Consider the following 17,319-nt stretch of genomic DNA (forward strand, 5'->3'; position numbering starts at 1 on the left):
TAATATTTGAAATGTAATTTATTGTAAAAAAGTAAAAAAGAGAAAAGCAAAGCAAAAGCATGTATAGCTTTTGGGCAAAAAGCAAGATCTCCCCCCCCCCCCCCCCCCCCCCCCCCGCCCCAAGTATAAAACAAGCAAGAACCTCTCTCCCCCATCATCAATCAAAGCGTGGAGCTCATCATTGCCACCATCTTTGGAGCGTGGAGTTTGTCCGCTGTTGGCACTTGCCATACCGCCGTACAATTGCCGTATCTCTTGGTTGCCGTTGTTGCCTGCGATCGTACGTTTGTCGCCGCTTGGCTGTTGCCATCTAGAATTCTGCTGTCGACTGACATAATCGCTGCTGCAGCTTGCTCTGCGTCGACTGACGGAGGTGCCGTTGCCAGCGCGTGCTGAACTTCGCCTGCGCCGTACGGCTAAGCTGCTGCTGTCGATGGCCTGCGCCATACTGCCATCAATTGCCGTGTTGCCGTGATCCTGATTTGGTTCATATGCGTTTGTGCGACCTATTTGGGGCTGTCTCTACTTCGGTTTGGGTGACAAGACTACAGCTGATCATCATAAGCTTCTCTCTTTGAGTTTCATTTGGTTGTTCTGTTTGATGAGACACCCAACTCCAGATGTACTCTCAGTTTTTGTCTCATAGGTCATCATGGCCTCTTAGAGACGTTAATATATCATTTCATTTCTCTATCTTCTCTGTCTATTCTTCTATCTCTTGGATACGTGGTGGAATTTGTCACAGCACGCCCCGTTGGGCGTACAGTGGTATCAGAGGAGGATTTCTCTCGAGGAATCTTTCTTGGGGTGACAGAGCCATGTTGAGAGTAGAGGGCAACCAAGAGCCTAATGAACGGAACAATTATGAGGCCGATCCAGGACTTCAGGAAGGGAACAACTATGATGGCAACTAGGGTCATGGATCCATTACTCATGAGACCGCAGCCATGTCGTCAAAAGAGTACAATGATTTTCAGCAATTCAGGCATTTGCTTAGGGATGATGAATTCCTTGCTTGGAGAGCCAAAAGCGAACATGACAGAAGAAGGGCTCAAATGTTTGAAGACTTCATCAAGGATAGAGCTACCGAAACCGAAGGAGTTGAAGCTGCCAAAGCCTATCTTTGGCTAAAGGATCTAGAGCCACGAGGTCTATTTCCCGTGGAGGAGATAGAAAGGCTATTCCTAGGCTTGCTCCGAGCATGGAAGACTGGGTTCCGAGCAATAGCGATACAGCTCTGGTTACCGCATTGGATGATCGTGGGCTCCTTTTGTGGATACCCAATCTCGCCAAGCAACCTCCGCAGCCACACAACCACGCAAGCAGCACCACAAGTAGCTCGGTACTCTGCCTCTGTCGACGACAAGGCAATAGTTGGCTGCCTCTTGCCACTCCATGAAACTGCTTCTGAGCCAAGGGAAAAACTGTATCCTGATGTAGATCTCCTCGTGTCTGGATCTCCTTCCCAATCTGAGTCACTCCAACCTTGGAGTCAAACTCGTTCCTTTGTTTCACCTCCAGTGGTGTAGAAGAGTCCAAGATCCTTCGTACCCTGCAGATATCGCAAGATCGGCGATCCTGCATCCCAATGAGACTTCAATGGTGTCTGCATAAATGAGCTCAACAGCCCCACAGGAAAGCTCAAGTCCAATTTGGTGTTCAACAACCAGCTCAATGAACCAACCCGCTTCCAGTACAAAGAGGCATCAACCGGCTCACAAGGATCATTCACTGTAAGCTTCGTGTTCGGGTCCATCGGCGATGTGATAGGCTTGTATTTCTCCATCCCAAAGGACTCAAGCAACTCATGGACATAACGTTGTTGAGAGACAAAGAACCCCCTCTGGGTCTGCCAGACTTCCAATCCCAAGAAGAAGTGGAGTAAGCCTAAATCAATTATCTCAAACTCCTTTGACAAGGCAGCCTTCATCAGTGCAATGTGCGCCATATAACCGCCGGTGAGAATGAGGTCATCCACATAAAGGATGATCAATGTGACCATACCGCGTTCCCGAAAGAGATATAGGTTGGGATCTACAACCGATCTCTGAAATCCAGTCCGTAGAAAGAAGGAATCAATCTTCTGATTCCAAGCCGTGGGAGCCTTCTTAAGACTATACAAGGCCTTCCGTAACCTGTAAACCATTCCCTTTGATCTTGGAACCTCAAAGCCTGGAGGCTGCTCAACATACACCTCCTCTTGTAGCTCACCATTACGGAATGCAGATTTAATATCCATTTGAAATACGGGCCACTGCTGAGAAGCAAGGGCAAGAACGGTCCAAATCGTGGTCATCCTCATTGGCGGTGCAAAGGTATCCTCATAGTTGATGCCAGGCCGTTGAGCATAACCCTCAGCCACAAGTCTGGCTTTGTGTTTGTCCACCGACCCATCTGACGTATACTTGGTCTTAAAGACCCACTTGACACCAATGACAGACCGTTTCGACGGCCTCGGAACCAACTCCCTAGTGATATTTTTTTCAATTGCATCCAGTTCCACTTGCATGGCTTTCCTCCAAGTATCCTATGCAAGGGCTTCCTTGGGGTGATGAGATCAGAGCCTCAGTTCACTTTCCGAGGGGAGCTGGTAGAGTATGCGAGGTCATATGTGAAATTAGTTACATACGTGGAAAGAGCATAGAAAGAGCTTCCTAGCCATATGATCAATTTAAGAAACCAACACCTCCTCATCAAGGCTCATATCTGAGCCACTAGACTCTCCATCAACATGAGAATGCCCTGGGCTCTTTGTCCCGCATGATACGAGACATCAAAGCATAGTTTTACCTGTAAAAGCTCCGTTGAATGATTTTTATCACGAACTCTATGCGATCTTTGAGGTCCGTCCTTTGTGGTCCATTCGGAGGGAAGCTCCATAACACCTGACTCTCGAAGGATGTCTACCAACCACCTGGGTACTCGAATAGAACGCGGAGCCTCTTGCTGTTGCGGGGGCTCATCTCCAGCTACAGGCTCAACCTCCTCAACTGACTGAGGCTGTCCAGTTGGAACAATCGACTGGGAATCATCATCAGAATCATCTGGGTCTCCAAGAAGTGGTGGCTCATCAACGGTGGAAACCGGAACATGCTCATCAAAAACCACTTTTGGAACTTTGAGTTGAGCTTCTTCGTCTGCTTCTTTGGAATGTGAATATATGCCGCTCCCAAACACACGGAAATGGGAGACATCAGGTTTCCTGCCAAAATACGCCTCAAAGGGAGTTATGTTTGGTACTGAAGTCGTCGGAGAACGGTTGAGGATATGGACAGCCGTAGCCACAGCCTTTCTCCAAAGTGGATGAAGAAGATTACGATGCTCCAGCATCATCCTCGCTATCTCCACCACAGTCCTGTTCTTACGCTGAATTACTCCATTCTTTGACGACGAACGTATATTGGCCAGCTCCCGCTTGATGCCATGTTCCGCAAAAACCGCATGAATGCATTGGAAGAAAATTCTCCTCCTTTGTCAGCCCTAAGAGTCTATCTGCAAGCCAGACTCTTTCTCCACCATCACATGCCACTCCTTGAACCGAGCAAAAGCTTGGTCCTTCTGTGAGAGAAAATAAACCCATGTGAATCTGCTACAATCATCAACAAGCAACATAAAGTACAAAGACCTCCCAAGGATGCTGTCTGCATAGGTCCACACAAGTCAGTGCCAACTCCAAAGGTTTCCAAGCCCGCCTAGAAGCCTGCTTCGAAAAAGATTTCGTGTGTTGCTTACCACGAATGCAAGAATTACAACGTCCTTGCCTGCTGCCAACATCAGACAAGCCAACCACCATCTAGTCTCGGAAGGCTCACCGCAGCGCATCCACATTCAAGTGGCCAAACGGAAAGTGCCACAAATCACCAATCTGAGAACCTGTCAAAGAGGAGAGTGCGGAGAGTTTGTATATACCATTCTCCACGCCGGCCTCCCAAACAACCTGGCCAGTTTCGCGGTCCTGTAGATCAACAGAATGCTCCGTAGACTCGACCCGGAAGCTAGTCTTGCACACCTCATGCACTGACAACAGATGAAAACCAAGTGCGGGGATGTAAACAACACCAGAGGAATGCTTGATCTCCATCCGGCTCTGACTGTGTATCGGTATGGTGGAATTGTCGCCAATAAAAATGCGACCTGACTACCGTTTCAGATACTGAAAGAAATCATGGGAAGGAGTCATGTGTTTGGAAGCACCACTATCAAGAATCCATTCCCGAGTATCCTTTGCGGTGAAGCCAACTGCCTTCTCGCTTGAAGAAGATGAAGCATCGGTGTCCAACATCTCCAAAGTGCACAAAGGCTGGAGTCTTTGCAGCTGAAGCTGAAGAATCAACACTCTTCCTTGGGACACTTCCTCCAACAGTGGCCTTTCTCGTCACAATCATTACAGGTCCTCTTGGCCTTTAGTTTCTCTCGGTCTGAATCGGGCTTCTTCTCAGAAGACTTCCCTTTGCCCTTGTTGTTGTTGTTACGGCCTTTCGATTGTTTGCCAGTCAAGGCCTCAGAACCTCCGCCCTGTGGAGGGTTCGTGAATCGCTCTTCCTGGTCCAAGACCATGGGCACAAGCTCCTCCCATGTGATGGTGCTGAGCTTGCCACTGGTGAACTAAGAGGAGTAAAAGGCTGAGTACTGAGAGGGCAAATGTGACAGCAACGTTATGGCCATATCCTATGTTGATATCTCTTTCCCTGCCTGGAGAACTTTCTACTGAAGAGCTTGCAGCTTGTTGATGTGCTCCCGCATCATCGACCACTTTGTAGGATTCATCACCTGCATCTGAACTTCTAGGGAGATTCTCTTCATGGGTGATACGTTGTTGTAGAGAAGCCAAATGCTGCCAAATCCCTTTGGCCAGCATCATATGCTTTATGTGTTTGATCCACCTGTGGTGTGCAATTGAGGAAGATGAAAGAACGGACTCGGGCATTAACACGATCCCATAACTGTGCCTGTGCCTCCCGTTCCTTCCGAATAGAGGGTAACTCCCCGTCTTCCAAGTCCGGCTGTGGAACCCCAACAACAATGAAATCAGCCAAGTTATAGGACTCCAAAACTGATTCCATCATTACCTTCGATATGCCGTAGTTGTTCCCATCCAACTGGCGGTCCATTGGGAACGCGGGGACTGTCGGGATCTTCACGTGCTTCTCAGCTATCTCAAGCAAATCTACCATCTCAAGGGTTCACAAGGTCTTGTGAAGGGAGGGTGGGTGGAAAAAAAGAAGAAGAAGAGGCTGCAAATAGAATGCAAGGTGGGTGTCCAACGATGATGGCTGCCTTCTACCCAATCTCCAAGTCCTGTACAGCCCAAAATATGGGGACAAAGTGGAACAAATGCACAATTCTCTAACCAGACTTGGAGTGGAATCAGAGGAATGACAGGTTTTCAGACAAAGTGTCAGAAGTCAGTCAAAGTACATGGTCAGTAGTCGAGGGAGGAAGGATGATAGGTTTCCAACCCATCATCAAGTATAGCAGGAGGGAATATCATGTGCACAGCCGTGGACATGAGTATTAAAATGTTAATAAATCTGAATATGCTGGTCGGCCAGCCCTGATGATGCCTGTATCTCAGCACCTGCTGTCAGCCAGCTTCCTAATGTCTGATACTTGTGGACTTGATGTGTCTTCCCTGCCTGAGCCTGCTAGTCCCCTAATCCTACCCTAAGATTGTTGCCTAAATCAGGGATTAGATCTCAGGTTAGCAGTTGTGGACAGAAGTGTTACTGGCTGACAAGTAGAAATCTGGCCGACCTGTGCATAAGGAGCGCTAGGCCCATAGTTAGTCATATTCATCTGCTCCCCACTTTGGGACAGTTAGTCAATAGATAGTCTAGTAAGTCATAATTCAGTCCTCTTTTGGAAGGCCAAAGCCCATAGCAGTTGTACAGTCATATACATCTTTTTGTACTGTAGAAATATACTGAAAATACAGTTCATCTCTGTCTTTTCTCTCTATCTATTCATTGCATGTTTAAATTACGTTTTACTGTTCAAATGAGGTTGATATTTGTAAACAACATTCTAAGGATGGGTTTTTTTTTTTTTTTTGGTGGGGTATTGCTAGTTTCGGCTTGCAGCCCCCTCATGGTGTACTCCTCCATGGTCCGCCGGGCACTGGGAAGACGTCTCTTGCTCTTGCCTCTGCCATTGAAGCTGGTGTGAAAATTTTCCCTATAAATGGACCTGAAATCATAAGCGAATACTATGGAGAGAGTGAGGCAGCTCTTCAAGCAGTCTTTGTAGCAGCTCAAAAAGCAGCTCCTTCTGTGGTATTCCCTTTTCTCCACTATTTTTTTTTAATGTCCACTTTCTCTTTTCTATGTATGGAGATTGATACTATGATCTTTCAAAAGGTGTTTATAGATGAGCTGGATGCTATTGCTCCTCAACGTACAGAGGGGTCAGAAGACTTGGGGCGGCGTATGGTTGCCACTCTCTTGACCCTTATGGATGGAGGTCAGAACCTACAACGTGTGCTGGTCATTGCAGCAACAAATCGAGTGGAAGCCATTGACCCGGCTTTACGCAGACCAGGGAGATTTGATCGTGAAATCGATATTGGTATGTTTTGAGTTAGGTTAGGACCTTATGCTCTAGGAGGATCAATGGATGCTCTAGAATGATTTACATTTTTTTTTGAAGAACTTCTTGAAAACACACACACACACACACACACACTTCATGCTCTAGGAGGACAATGGATGCTGTATGATGACACACATGAATTATAACTACTTATCCTTTCCTTCTACATGGAATTCACTGAATGCTTTTCCATTGCTGTGTTGTGTATGTTTAAGTACATATGGCCAAAATGGTCAACAAGGTGGAAATAGGCAGTGTTCATTGTGTATACAGTCTGTAATAAGGAATGCTAGAGCATTTCCTCGAAGCTTTTGTAACACGAAAAATGAAATGAACATTCATGGTGGATGCTCGAAAAGGACCATGAAGCACTGGTGAGCTGTGGCCAGGTGTGGCTTGGCTAAGACAGGAGCTCACTCTCTCTCAAATCCAAGGCCCACGAATGTGGCCAAGAATCACAATCCTTGAGGTTTTCGGGAAATATATGCATGATTGGTTTTGGTGTCCAGGTTGGTGATTGGTGTATCTTTTGGGCTCTTTCTGATCTATGGCAACTATGGGCTTTCTTTGATCTACTTTGTAGTAGGATGGTTTCATGAAACTTGGGTCTAGAGGATGCTTTGAGTCTTCGAGTTATCTTAAGACAAGCTCCTTGTAGGTGGGCCTTGATCCAAATTGTGATTGGAATCTATGGGTGCTTTGTTCTAATATCAGAAGTGTTTGGGTCATAGTTGTTAGGTACAAAACGAAGGTACGAAACGAAGGTACTTGTACGGAACTTTTAAATTTTGAAAAGTAAGTTCGATTGAGGTACAATCCACTTTAAAAAACACTTGAAAATAGATATTTGTACACATTTAGAAATGCATTACAAGGATGTCCATGTGAAGTGTCTTTTTAAGTTCTTGATGCTGTTGTGTTTACACCAAAATGGTCTGTAAAACTTCCCTCAATGGTCAAGGAATCCTACCAAAGAAACAAAAGGTGTGACCACCGAAAGGTGTGGATGGCACACAAGCAGCCTTTGTTTTGAAGGACCAAATGGCCTTTTCTTTTCAAGGACCATAGTCAAAAAAAGAATTCGTGCAGTGAGAGGTATTGAACGTATTCTCGGTTTACTCAAATTGGATCTTTTCTTGGAAACAGTTTATTAGGCTATACTCATGCAATCATTTCACTTTACCTTTAATGTTTTTGCAGTTGATTTGGTCTCTTGTGATATGTAGGTGTTCCATCTCCATCTGGAAGATGTGAAATTTTGCTCTCCCTTTTATCAAGGATGAGTCATGCATTGACAAAGGCAGATATTGATACTTTAGCAGCTGCAACACATGGATTTGTAGGTGCTGACCTCTCTTCACTTTGCAATGAAGCAGCGATGATAGCCTTACGGCATTATGTACACAAAAACATCAAAACAGAAGTTCGCACCAGATTTCAAGAACCAACTTATGGGTGTGTGAATGGGGGTCCAGTTTCAAGCAAACTTTCTGATGTCACTTTTCATTTTGGGTGCTTGAATTTGACATCTACAACCAGTGGTTTGGGGCATTTTGACAAGTCTTTGAGGATAACTATGAACGATTTTCAGGAAGCCAAGACTAGAGTACGACCTAGTGCGATGCGGGAGGTATAGAGCTTACCATGCTTGCTATTTAAAGCTCTATTGCTAAGATCCTACATGCTACATTATTATCATGAGCTCTTGTTTTTTTTTTTTTTGGATGAGAACAAGATTAAGATGGAAGGCAACTCAGTCATCATGGCGAGTGTTGTTTCAAAAGAATTGTTTTATGTTTAAAATGTTTAAGTTGGAGGATTTGTTTCTGACTGTTTTTACATAGCAAATGCAGAATGTTGAATTTCCCTCTGTTTGGATCCATTTGTTGTGGGCTATGTGCCGAATGTACATGGCAAGACAGCCCATGCACCACATGATAGGAAGGTATGCAAGGCATGGGGACAGCTAAAAGATCAGCCTGCCCTCTTCCTTTTTGATGATTGCTCTAGGGACAACCTCAATCCAGATGGCTGCCCAAGGACGTGAAGGTTACACCCGTTAATGGAAAGTTTTGTATGCATATTTAGCGCTATGTGGATCATGAGGATTTCTTGATTGCCCCTTTACATGGGTGTGGCGTACTATTGGGGATGCCTTGGCATGTACACTTGAATCGGAGAAAGGATTACCAAAGCAAGAAGGTGTATACTCATAGGCATAAAGAGCACGCAATAAATGCAGGCACTGTTGGGAATAATAGTCCTCTTGTATCCCACATTTGAATTAATAAAGTCACGAGGAAGGGTGTTTCCTTGTACTTGATTTGTGCACGTGATGTTGTTGAACATGATAATGTGCATTAGATTCTCTTGATGCTAGTAGGCTGAATTTTCTTAATGAGTTTGGTGATTGTTTTGCTGAGACATTGCTTGCTAGTATGCCGTGGGCAAGGTCAAAAGATCGTACTATTGACTTGATCCATGATAGTTCAACACCACCAACCAGCCTATCGGGCTAGTGCGAGTCAACGTGAGAAAATTATGACACAAGTGAATGAGCTTCTTGAGAAGGGATTTGTGAGGCCTAGTTCCTCAGTCTTTTGCTTGTGCTTCTTGTGCAGAGAAGAGAAATGGGTCTTTCCGCATGTGCGTGCGTTGACTATAAGGCCCTAAACAAGATGACCATCAAGAATTGGTTCCCTATACCAAGGATAAGTTGCTTGGTGCGTCATACTTTAGCAAGATTGACTTGAAGAGTGGTTATCACCAGGTGCGGGTGGCACCCCAAGATGTGCATAAGACTACTTCCGCACATCATTTGGACTCTGAGTATTTAATAATGCCATTTCGGCTTAGGAATGCGCTTGCCACATTCAATAGTTTGATGGACAGAATATTCTGGGAACATAGCAAGTTCACATGAACCTTCTTTGATGACATCTTGGTGTTCTCCAAGAATGGCTTTCCAAAAGATACTATGGCCTATTCAAAGTGATCAACAAGATCAATGAAGTAGCATACAGTCTAGCATTACCGGATCATTGGAAGATCCACAATGCCTCTCATGTTAGCCTCTTATGCATGTATGTGGGAGCCCGTCAAGGATCCACCAGAGGTGGATGAAATTTTGTAGCGAGAGTAGGTTGTCTTCCACAAAGAAAAGAGGCCGCTTGGAAACCTTTTGGCCGCCTACAACTGAGATACTTGGTTAAGTTCGACAACTATCCAGCCATGGATGCATAGAGTAGACTCTGAGAGAGTATCCACAGATTTTGGACAACTACTTTGAGGCTTTTTAATTGTTGCTGACTGTGCATGATTAGATGTGATGTAAGTGCATCATTGATTCCAAAAGATCTTTTTTGGAACACTATAAATTCTAGTATGACTAGCCGTTGCCTATTTTTAGCTAGTGTGACTGGTAATGCTTCATAACTAGTATGATTGGTACTACCTCACTCTAGTGTGACTAGAGCGTAGGGGCTTTGCTAGTGTGACTAATACACCCCATCTTCAATGTAGCAATCGTGTCTTCATCACAGGACCATGAGGTCACAATGTATGGGAGACATTTCTTAGAGGTGGGAGTTGAACATGGACTTGTTATCTAACAGGTCCCGATGGCCCTCCTGTGACGCCCTCACCTCCTTCCCTCACTCAGGAGGTACCCACACCGTGGACTACCTGATGGGATCTCTGGCTTTGGCACACCTTCTAATGACTTCTCCAACCCCCACCACCAGATCCCCGCCTCACTACCTCCACCTTCTTCACAAAGGGCATGGTCCTTGAGGCCAAACGTAGACTATGTAATGGGCGAGCCCAGGATCACAAGGGACTCACTGCCGGGTACATCTCACATGCCAATGATACCTTGGCTCCCCTACTGGCCTACATGTTCAATAGAGCCCTTTGTGAAGTATTTCTACCCTCTTGGTGTGCTAACACCATCACTCCATCCTCAAAGCGGCCAAAGATCCACTTGATCCTAATAATTACAGGATGATCATGAGTGGCCCACACATTGGGAAAACTTTATGGATCGGTGCTAGAGGCAAAGCTCAATTCATTTGCAGAGACAGGGTTGCAGAGCCTCAAGACAGATAGGCTTTCGGAGTAGCTACTCTACCCTTGACCACATCTTCACCTTCCCTGCCCCATCATTGAGGAGGATAGAGCACGACATTAGAGGATTTATTGCTGCTTTGTGGATTTTCGCAAAGCTTTTGATATTGGACCCCAAGACGAGTCCCATTTGACATGGTTTGGAGCATCATCACCCTCTATGACTCTGTCACCGGATGAGTGAGAGCCCCAGAAGATACATCGCAAGAGATTTCTTTCAGTATTGGGGTGAAACAGGGCTGCCCTCCCTGAGCCCACCTCCTACACCATCTACAAGAGATACGAGTCCCATTTGACATGGTTTGGAGCATCATTGCCCTCTATGAGTCCGTCACCGGTCGAGTGAAAGTCCCAGGAGGTAAATCACAAGAGATTTCCTACACTATTGGGGTGAAACAGGGCTGCCCTCTATCACCCACTCTTTTTGGCCTCTACATCGATGAGATCTCAAGCCTCATTGACGGATTAGGTGGGGTTGGTCCCGCCCTGGTAGTCATATTGATCCCCCTACTACTTTATGCAGATGACATCGTCCTCCTTTGAGATTCAGCCCAGGGGCTTTAGAGAAACCAAGCTACCTCATAAGCTGCCTAGCAGCACCCTTGTATTCTCCCTTTGTACTCGACAAGGCAACTGTTGGCTGCTTCTTACTGCTCCAACTCACAGCAGCACTCCCAAATGAGAACATAAAACCACTGGTAGATCTCCTGTCTGCAATACTACTAGCCCAATCAGCATTTGTGTACCCATGCAACTGTATCTCTATACCAGCCTCATAGAAAAGTCCATAATCAACTGTAGACTTCAGTTGGATTCCTTACAGGACTTCTGCACTTAGCGGGACCTCTTCGTTAACCTTGGTAAAACCAAGGTAATGGTCTTCAATACCTCCTGCCCCTTCACATCCAGATTGAGCTTCACATATAGAAGGGATCCTTTGGAGATTGTCTCATCCTATGTCTACCTTGGTGTCACTTTTAGTGGTCCACGCTTCACCATGCTTCCCACAACACATGCCAGTGTGACACGGGGAAAATCCATTTCGCAAAAAGAAAATGTAGTGTGAAGAAGTTTGTGATAGAGATCTAGGAGGTAACCCGCTAACTCTGGTCTCGGCTCTTGGTGGTGATAAGATGCGATGGAGGTATGTGACTGTCTGGAAGAGTGCATCCACTACCATCGGGGCTGCAGCAAACTCTGCCTGGAAAATGTGGTGTGGGACTGATGGTTTGTTGCGGATCATGTGGGAGAACATCATGACCTAGGGCCTCTCAACTCATTGCCAATCCTCATCGGGTAACTCTGGCCCCAGAAGGCTGCTCCATACATCAAGGCTGGTGTGAAGATGGTGTCAAAAAGCCAACCCTTCATCCTAAATGTGCCTGGAAGCACTGCCACTCAAGTAAGCTTATGGCGGCCCGCCAATGCCCCTGCCCCCGCCCCCGGGGCGCAAGCCTCACAAAGACATAGGGATGACACGTTAAAACCTCAAGGTTTCCCACAGAGTTACTAGAGAGAGAGCACAATCACTTTTGATAGCCAACTTCCCTTGTCCCCAAGAATCTTGAACGTCCACCCACCAGCTTCAAATCCAAGACATACTTTTCACTGCTCTCCGCTCGAGGATGACATCCTAATTGGATGAGGCGGTGGGGACACCATCACGCCTAGCTCCCCTTAATGCTCATAGAGGCATATTTGATTCACTTCCCATATGTATATACTGGCACCTTAGGTGGTGACATGGCTACTTGTATTGTCACACATGTTTAGTGCTGGTAGTGTAATGTGGTGGATTTAGAGTTCTAATCTCATGGTTAAATAACTATTAACGCCAAACAACACTTAACCAATTCACACAACACAAAACAAACATAGTACTCCATGCTAGGGCTCTACCCCCCACGCCCCCCCCTCCCCCCCCTCCCCCCCCCCCCCTTCCCCCCCCCCTTAGGACTATTTTAATCCAATAGAGAATTTGGGTACAAGGTAGAGGGTGCCTAGCACCAAATTTCCAAATACAATATAAAATCCAAGAAAACAGTTACTCCAGACCCCAACCACTGAGCAAGGGAACGGAGTCCTCTGCCCAAGCCAGTAAGCAAGGGGTGCTTCCAGCTTCACACCAAGATTTGTGTGGATCGCATAGTAAGGGCCCAATAGCCTAGTCTCACACAGGGCAAGGATGCACCCATGGAGACAACACTCCCTGTTTTTCAATAACTCTGGGCATCAGCAGCAGCAAACATGATCATCTTCATAGCCACGAGGCACACGGGAGCACCAATGAAGACACCAGCAACAAGGACAGTAGATACAGGCTGTAGAGCAGTGTAAACACGGCGTACAGCAGTGGGATGTGGCCCAAGCCACTAAACAAGGGGTGCTTCCAGCTTCACACCAAGACTTGTGTGGATCGCATAGTAAGGGCCCAATAGCCTAGTCTCACACAGGGCAAGGATGCACCCACGGACAACACTCCCTGTTTTTCAACAACTCTGGGCATCAGCAGCAGCAAACATGATCATCTTCATAGCCACGAGGCACAAGGGGGCACCAATGAAGACACCAGCAACAAGGACAGTAGATACAGGCTGTAGAGCAGTGTAAACACGGCGTACAACATGTGTGCTGGGCAGCTTCTGGAACAGGCGGGTAGCAAACATAGGGTGTCAGGCTCTCAGAAGGGTTCACTCTTCCTCTCTGGTAAAACCCCAGGTGCACAGGGCTAGAGGATCGTGTGCTTGTCTATGTGAGTGGTGACTTGCACGATCTTGCTGCTCTTGTTGAGCCTGGGTGACAGCCTCCGTGGTCATCTCGGAAAAGACAATGGAATCTCCCATGGATCTCATAGTAGGGTGGGCTCCTCTGTTTGCACCTCCCCAGTTGTACATACCTGCATATCAGTGCCTCTTGTGGGATGCGCTCTGTTCTGCCAGACTCAATCCGTAGACGGTGAGATGATACGCTTAGCTGGCGAATAGGAATCTGCATCGCATGTGACGTGTGCCTATGGAGATATCTAGGGCTCGTAGAAAGCGCTGGGGGAGATACCCATGTCCTGCCCGTATGAAGCCGTGTCAGATCCAGCCGAATAAGACGATTGATCTCTTGCTTGGGCAGAGGGAGGAATGAGTAGTCAAGGCTATGCTAGGTGGGGTGACGGTCCATCTGAAGACCGTCTTGGACAAACCACTGGGGATTCGGGGAACCTGAGAGTTCCAAGATCTACTCTGCTCATCTCGATCCAACTGCATCTAGGACTCAAAAAGAGCCAGCTGTGAAAGAGAGTCTCTGTCAAGTGTGTGTAGATGGTAGATGTAGGTGATAGTGTGGATTAGAGCATCGATGATGAGGAGAGCTGCTCCAAACTCTGCTTGAACAATCTCATGTGGCATGGACTGCTTACTCCTGATCATAGTGAGAGCATCATAGCTTGCAGCTATTCTCTATCCTCCTCCACTCCTTTTCTCCTAAATTGGTTTCCCGGAAAGAGGTCCCACATGGCTTCAGGGCGCACCAAGGTGTCAAAAAGCCTACACTCGGGTGGGGGGCAAGTCGGCCTGAAAACGCTCTTTCTCCAAGTGGGCTAAGGATGCATAGCCTCTAGCCAAGTGGGCCTCGCATTTGGTTTCCTGGAAAGATCAGGCCTGTGAAGGTCAGTCCAAGATATACATAAGAGGAGACAATCTCCACATGGGCTCCTCTGTATAGAAAAGGCATACTAGCTCCCTTCCGAGAGGAAGTGTTAAAAGATCATGATCTTGGTTTTGCTGGGATTAACCGTGAAGTCTCTCTCATCACAAAACCTCCGCAATGCATCGAGATGTCTTTGTGAACCCTTTGTGGAATCAAAGATCAGGACAATGTCAATGTCATCTGCATATAGAGAAATGTGCGCAACTGCATGAGCGAACTCTGAACCTATCCCCTTAAACCTGTCCACCACAAATGCTGAAATCTCATCTATATACAGCCCAAATAGTTTAGGAGAGAGCGGGCAGCCCTGTTTGATCCCAATAATGCTACTGATGGCCCTTGAAAGGCCTTCAGTTGCCCATGCCCTTCCAATCATAGCCTCACATAAGGCCATCACCCCCCATTTCATGTCTGATGGAATTTGGAGCTCCTGTAAATGATCCATAAGTCGAGATCAAGGGACTGAGTCCATAGCCCTTTTGAAATCCACAAAACAGCAATATACATGTTGCTTCCTCACCTCCTTTATAATGGCCCGAAGAGTAAAGATATGATCTAGAGTAGATTAATTTCTCTTGAAGGCTGCCTGGTCTGGGGCTCTTTATCTGAGTCTCTCTGCCAAAATTTATCTCAGCTTCTAATACTGCTCCCTAGATCTTCGCCACTGTGTGGCCTGTCATGTTGGTCCTGTAGTTTGGGTCAGTGGGGTCTCCTCCTTTTTGGATAGGGACAAGGGTGTTGGTGATCCAAGAAGGGGGAAAGCCTTCACACAAGGCCCTATTAAAGAGTTCGGCAAGAATGGGAGCTAGGGTGTTATCTTCATGTGCAAAGTGTTCTGTTTGAAGATCTTTATAGTCCTTTGCCTGACCATTATGCTACTTTCAATAGTAGTGTTTAAGAGGATGGCTGAAGTGGGATGTGGAATGTATGAGATATGCAGTGTAGGTTGATTTGGCACATCATAAAGATGTCGGGCATAAGATTCCCATTTGAGGGGATCTGTGATAGGCGTGTGTGTTTTTTTTCCTCGAGAATGTGCTAGGCATCCGAGTTGTCCACACACAAAAAGAGTAGGTACAACTTCATCTCGCGCTTGGCTAAGACACGAGATGGAGTTGTACTAAGATGCATCTTCCATTGAGCAAGCCTGCAAAAAGATATCTGCATTTCTTGCACAGAGATCCTCCCTCCTGTAAGAGGTGAAGTCGTGTGTTCCTGTATTTCTCATCATACCACCCATTTTGTGGCTGAGTCCACTAGGGGCTTGGCAGTAGAGTAGGCAGTGTAGGGGAAACTGGCTTGGGCTGCATCATGGGCGATGGAAGAAAGTTGTGATGTGAGGGTTGAGATGGGTAGTGTGAGATCAAGGTCAGGAATGCAGCGACATGGACAGAGTCTGGGTCGTGATGGAAATGAATGCGGCTAAAGGTGGATATGGGGGGGTTCGGGGTGGGTTTCAAAGGTGGACAAGAGACGGTGAAATCTAGGTATGTGTGATCAGCCCCAATAGGTGGTGGTGGAATGGTGGAGTCCTGGATGTGTCACATAAGAGCAGGAGGCCCCATCAAGTAATCCACAGTACTGGATCCCCCTCCATATGGAAAGCAGGTAAGGCTATCTGAAGTGGGACAATGGGACATTGTGTTATAGATTAGTAGCTCATGCTGGCTCCCATGTCTAGAAAGTGTGTGCCATATGTTGTAATACATCCTGCATCCTGAGATGATCATTGTAAAGCCGTGTCTCTAGGGTCTATCTTTGATAGCATGACAGATTCTGCATGGAAAGCATACATATGCATTTGCATCCTGACTGTCCGTGCATTGAAGTCACTCAACAGGAGGAGGGAGAAAAGAAAAGGGGGGGGGGGAGGGGGGGGGGTGTGTGGGGGTGTTGGGTGTTGTTGTGTTGTGGAGGTGGAGTAACTGTAAAGGAGATTTGATTCTTTGTTGGAAAGGAAATGCTTGAAGTGCCTAAATTTCTTTGGTGTAATGATATTCATGTGTTCTATTTTGCGGTCGGGAAGAGAGTTGGGGGGGGGGGGGGGGGGTGCTTTTCCCCCTTTGGAAGGCGGGGGGTTGCGTCTAATTAACTGTTTCAAAAAGGATATACGATTCTTTGTTGGAAAGGTAATGCCTGAAGTGCTTAAAGTTCGTTCGTTGGTCTAATGATATTCATGTGTTCTTTTTTTCGGGGTGGTGGGCTGAATTGTTGTGTAAGGAGGGAATTTGATCCAATGTTGCAAACAGGTCATGCTTGAAGTGCCTAAAGTGCACTGGTCTGATATTGGTGGCCAAGAGGAAATCAAGCAGCAGTTACAAGAAGCCGTTGAGTGGCCACAGAAGCACATGGATGCATTCTCTCGCATCGGGACCCAGCCCCCTAGAGGTGTGCTGTTATATGGTCCACCCGGATGCAGCAAAACCCTTATGGCCAGAGCTGTAGCAACAGAAGCAGGGCTGAACTTCATAGCAGTCAAGGGACCTGAATTGTTCAGCAAGTGGGTGGGAGAGTCGGAGAAGGCAGTGCATTCATTGTTTCAGAGAGCCAGAGTAGCTGCTCCCTCTGTGGTTTTCTTCGATGAGCTTGATGGTCTTGCTGTATCACGCAACTTGAGTAATGATGGAGTCTCAGTCGGAGACAGGGTCATGAGTCAACTACTAGTTGAGATGGATGGTATGCAACTTTAATCAGAATGTTCCCGAATATTTCGGTTTTCTGTTTTTGGTTTCCAAGTTTTTCATAAGTGCATGCCCTCATTGGATGTGTCTTTTACCTGCTCTCTTCCGGACAAGAAGGGTCTCGGGCTTCATGTGCAAAATCTGTTGCTCTCCATTCCTGCATGGCCCTGGATTTACCCTGAAGGCCTTCTAGTGGCCGTGGAGCATGTTAATAAGTCCCATCAAA

At 46.6% G+C, this 17,319-nt stretch overlaps 1 protein-coding gene across 1 annotated transcript in view; it reads left to right on the forward strand.

Annotated features, from left to right (window-relative positions):
- Positions 1–17,117, forward strand: part of LOC147636339 (calmodulin-interacting protein 111-like) — a 32,355-nt gene extending 15,238 nt beyond the window's left edge. Inside the window, exons 5-8 of the mRNA XM_086802109.1 lie at positions 6,068–6,272; positions 6,357–6,564; positions 7,815–8,218; positions 16,662–17,117. Coding sequence (XP_086658235.1) covers positions 6,068–6,272; positions 6,357–6,564; positions 7,815–8,218; positions 16,662–17,102 — 1,258 coding nt within the window. The 3' untranslated portion in view covers positions 17,103–17,117. The remainder of the gene's footprint in view (positions 1–6,067; positions 6,273–6,356; positions 6,565–7,814; positions 8,219–16,661) is intronic.
- Positions 17,118–17,319: the final 202 nt, after the last annotated feature.

The sequence above is a fragment of the Cibotium barometz genome, chromosome 8 (assembly GCF_041138505.1).
Source record: "Cibotium barometz isolate CiBa-2024 chromosome 8, ASM4113850v1, whole genome shotgun sequence".
In the NCBI taxonomy this organism is placed as follows: Eukaryota; Viridiplantae; Streptophyta; class Polypodiopsida; order Cyatheales; family Cibotiaceae; genus Cibotium; species Cibotium barometz.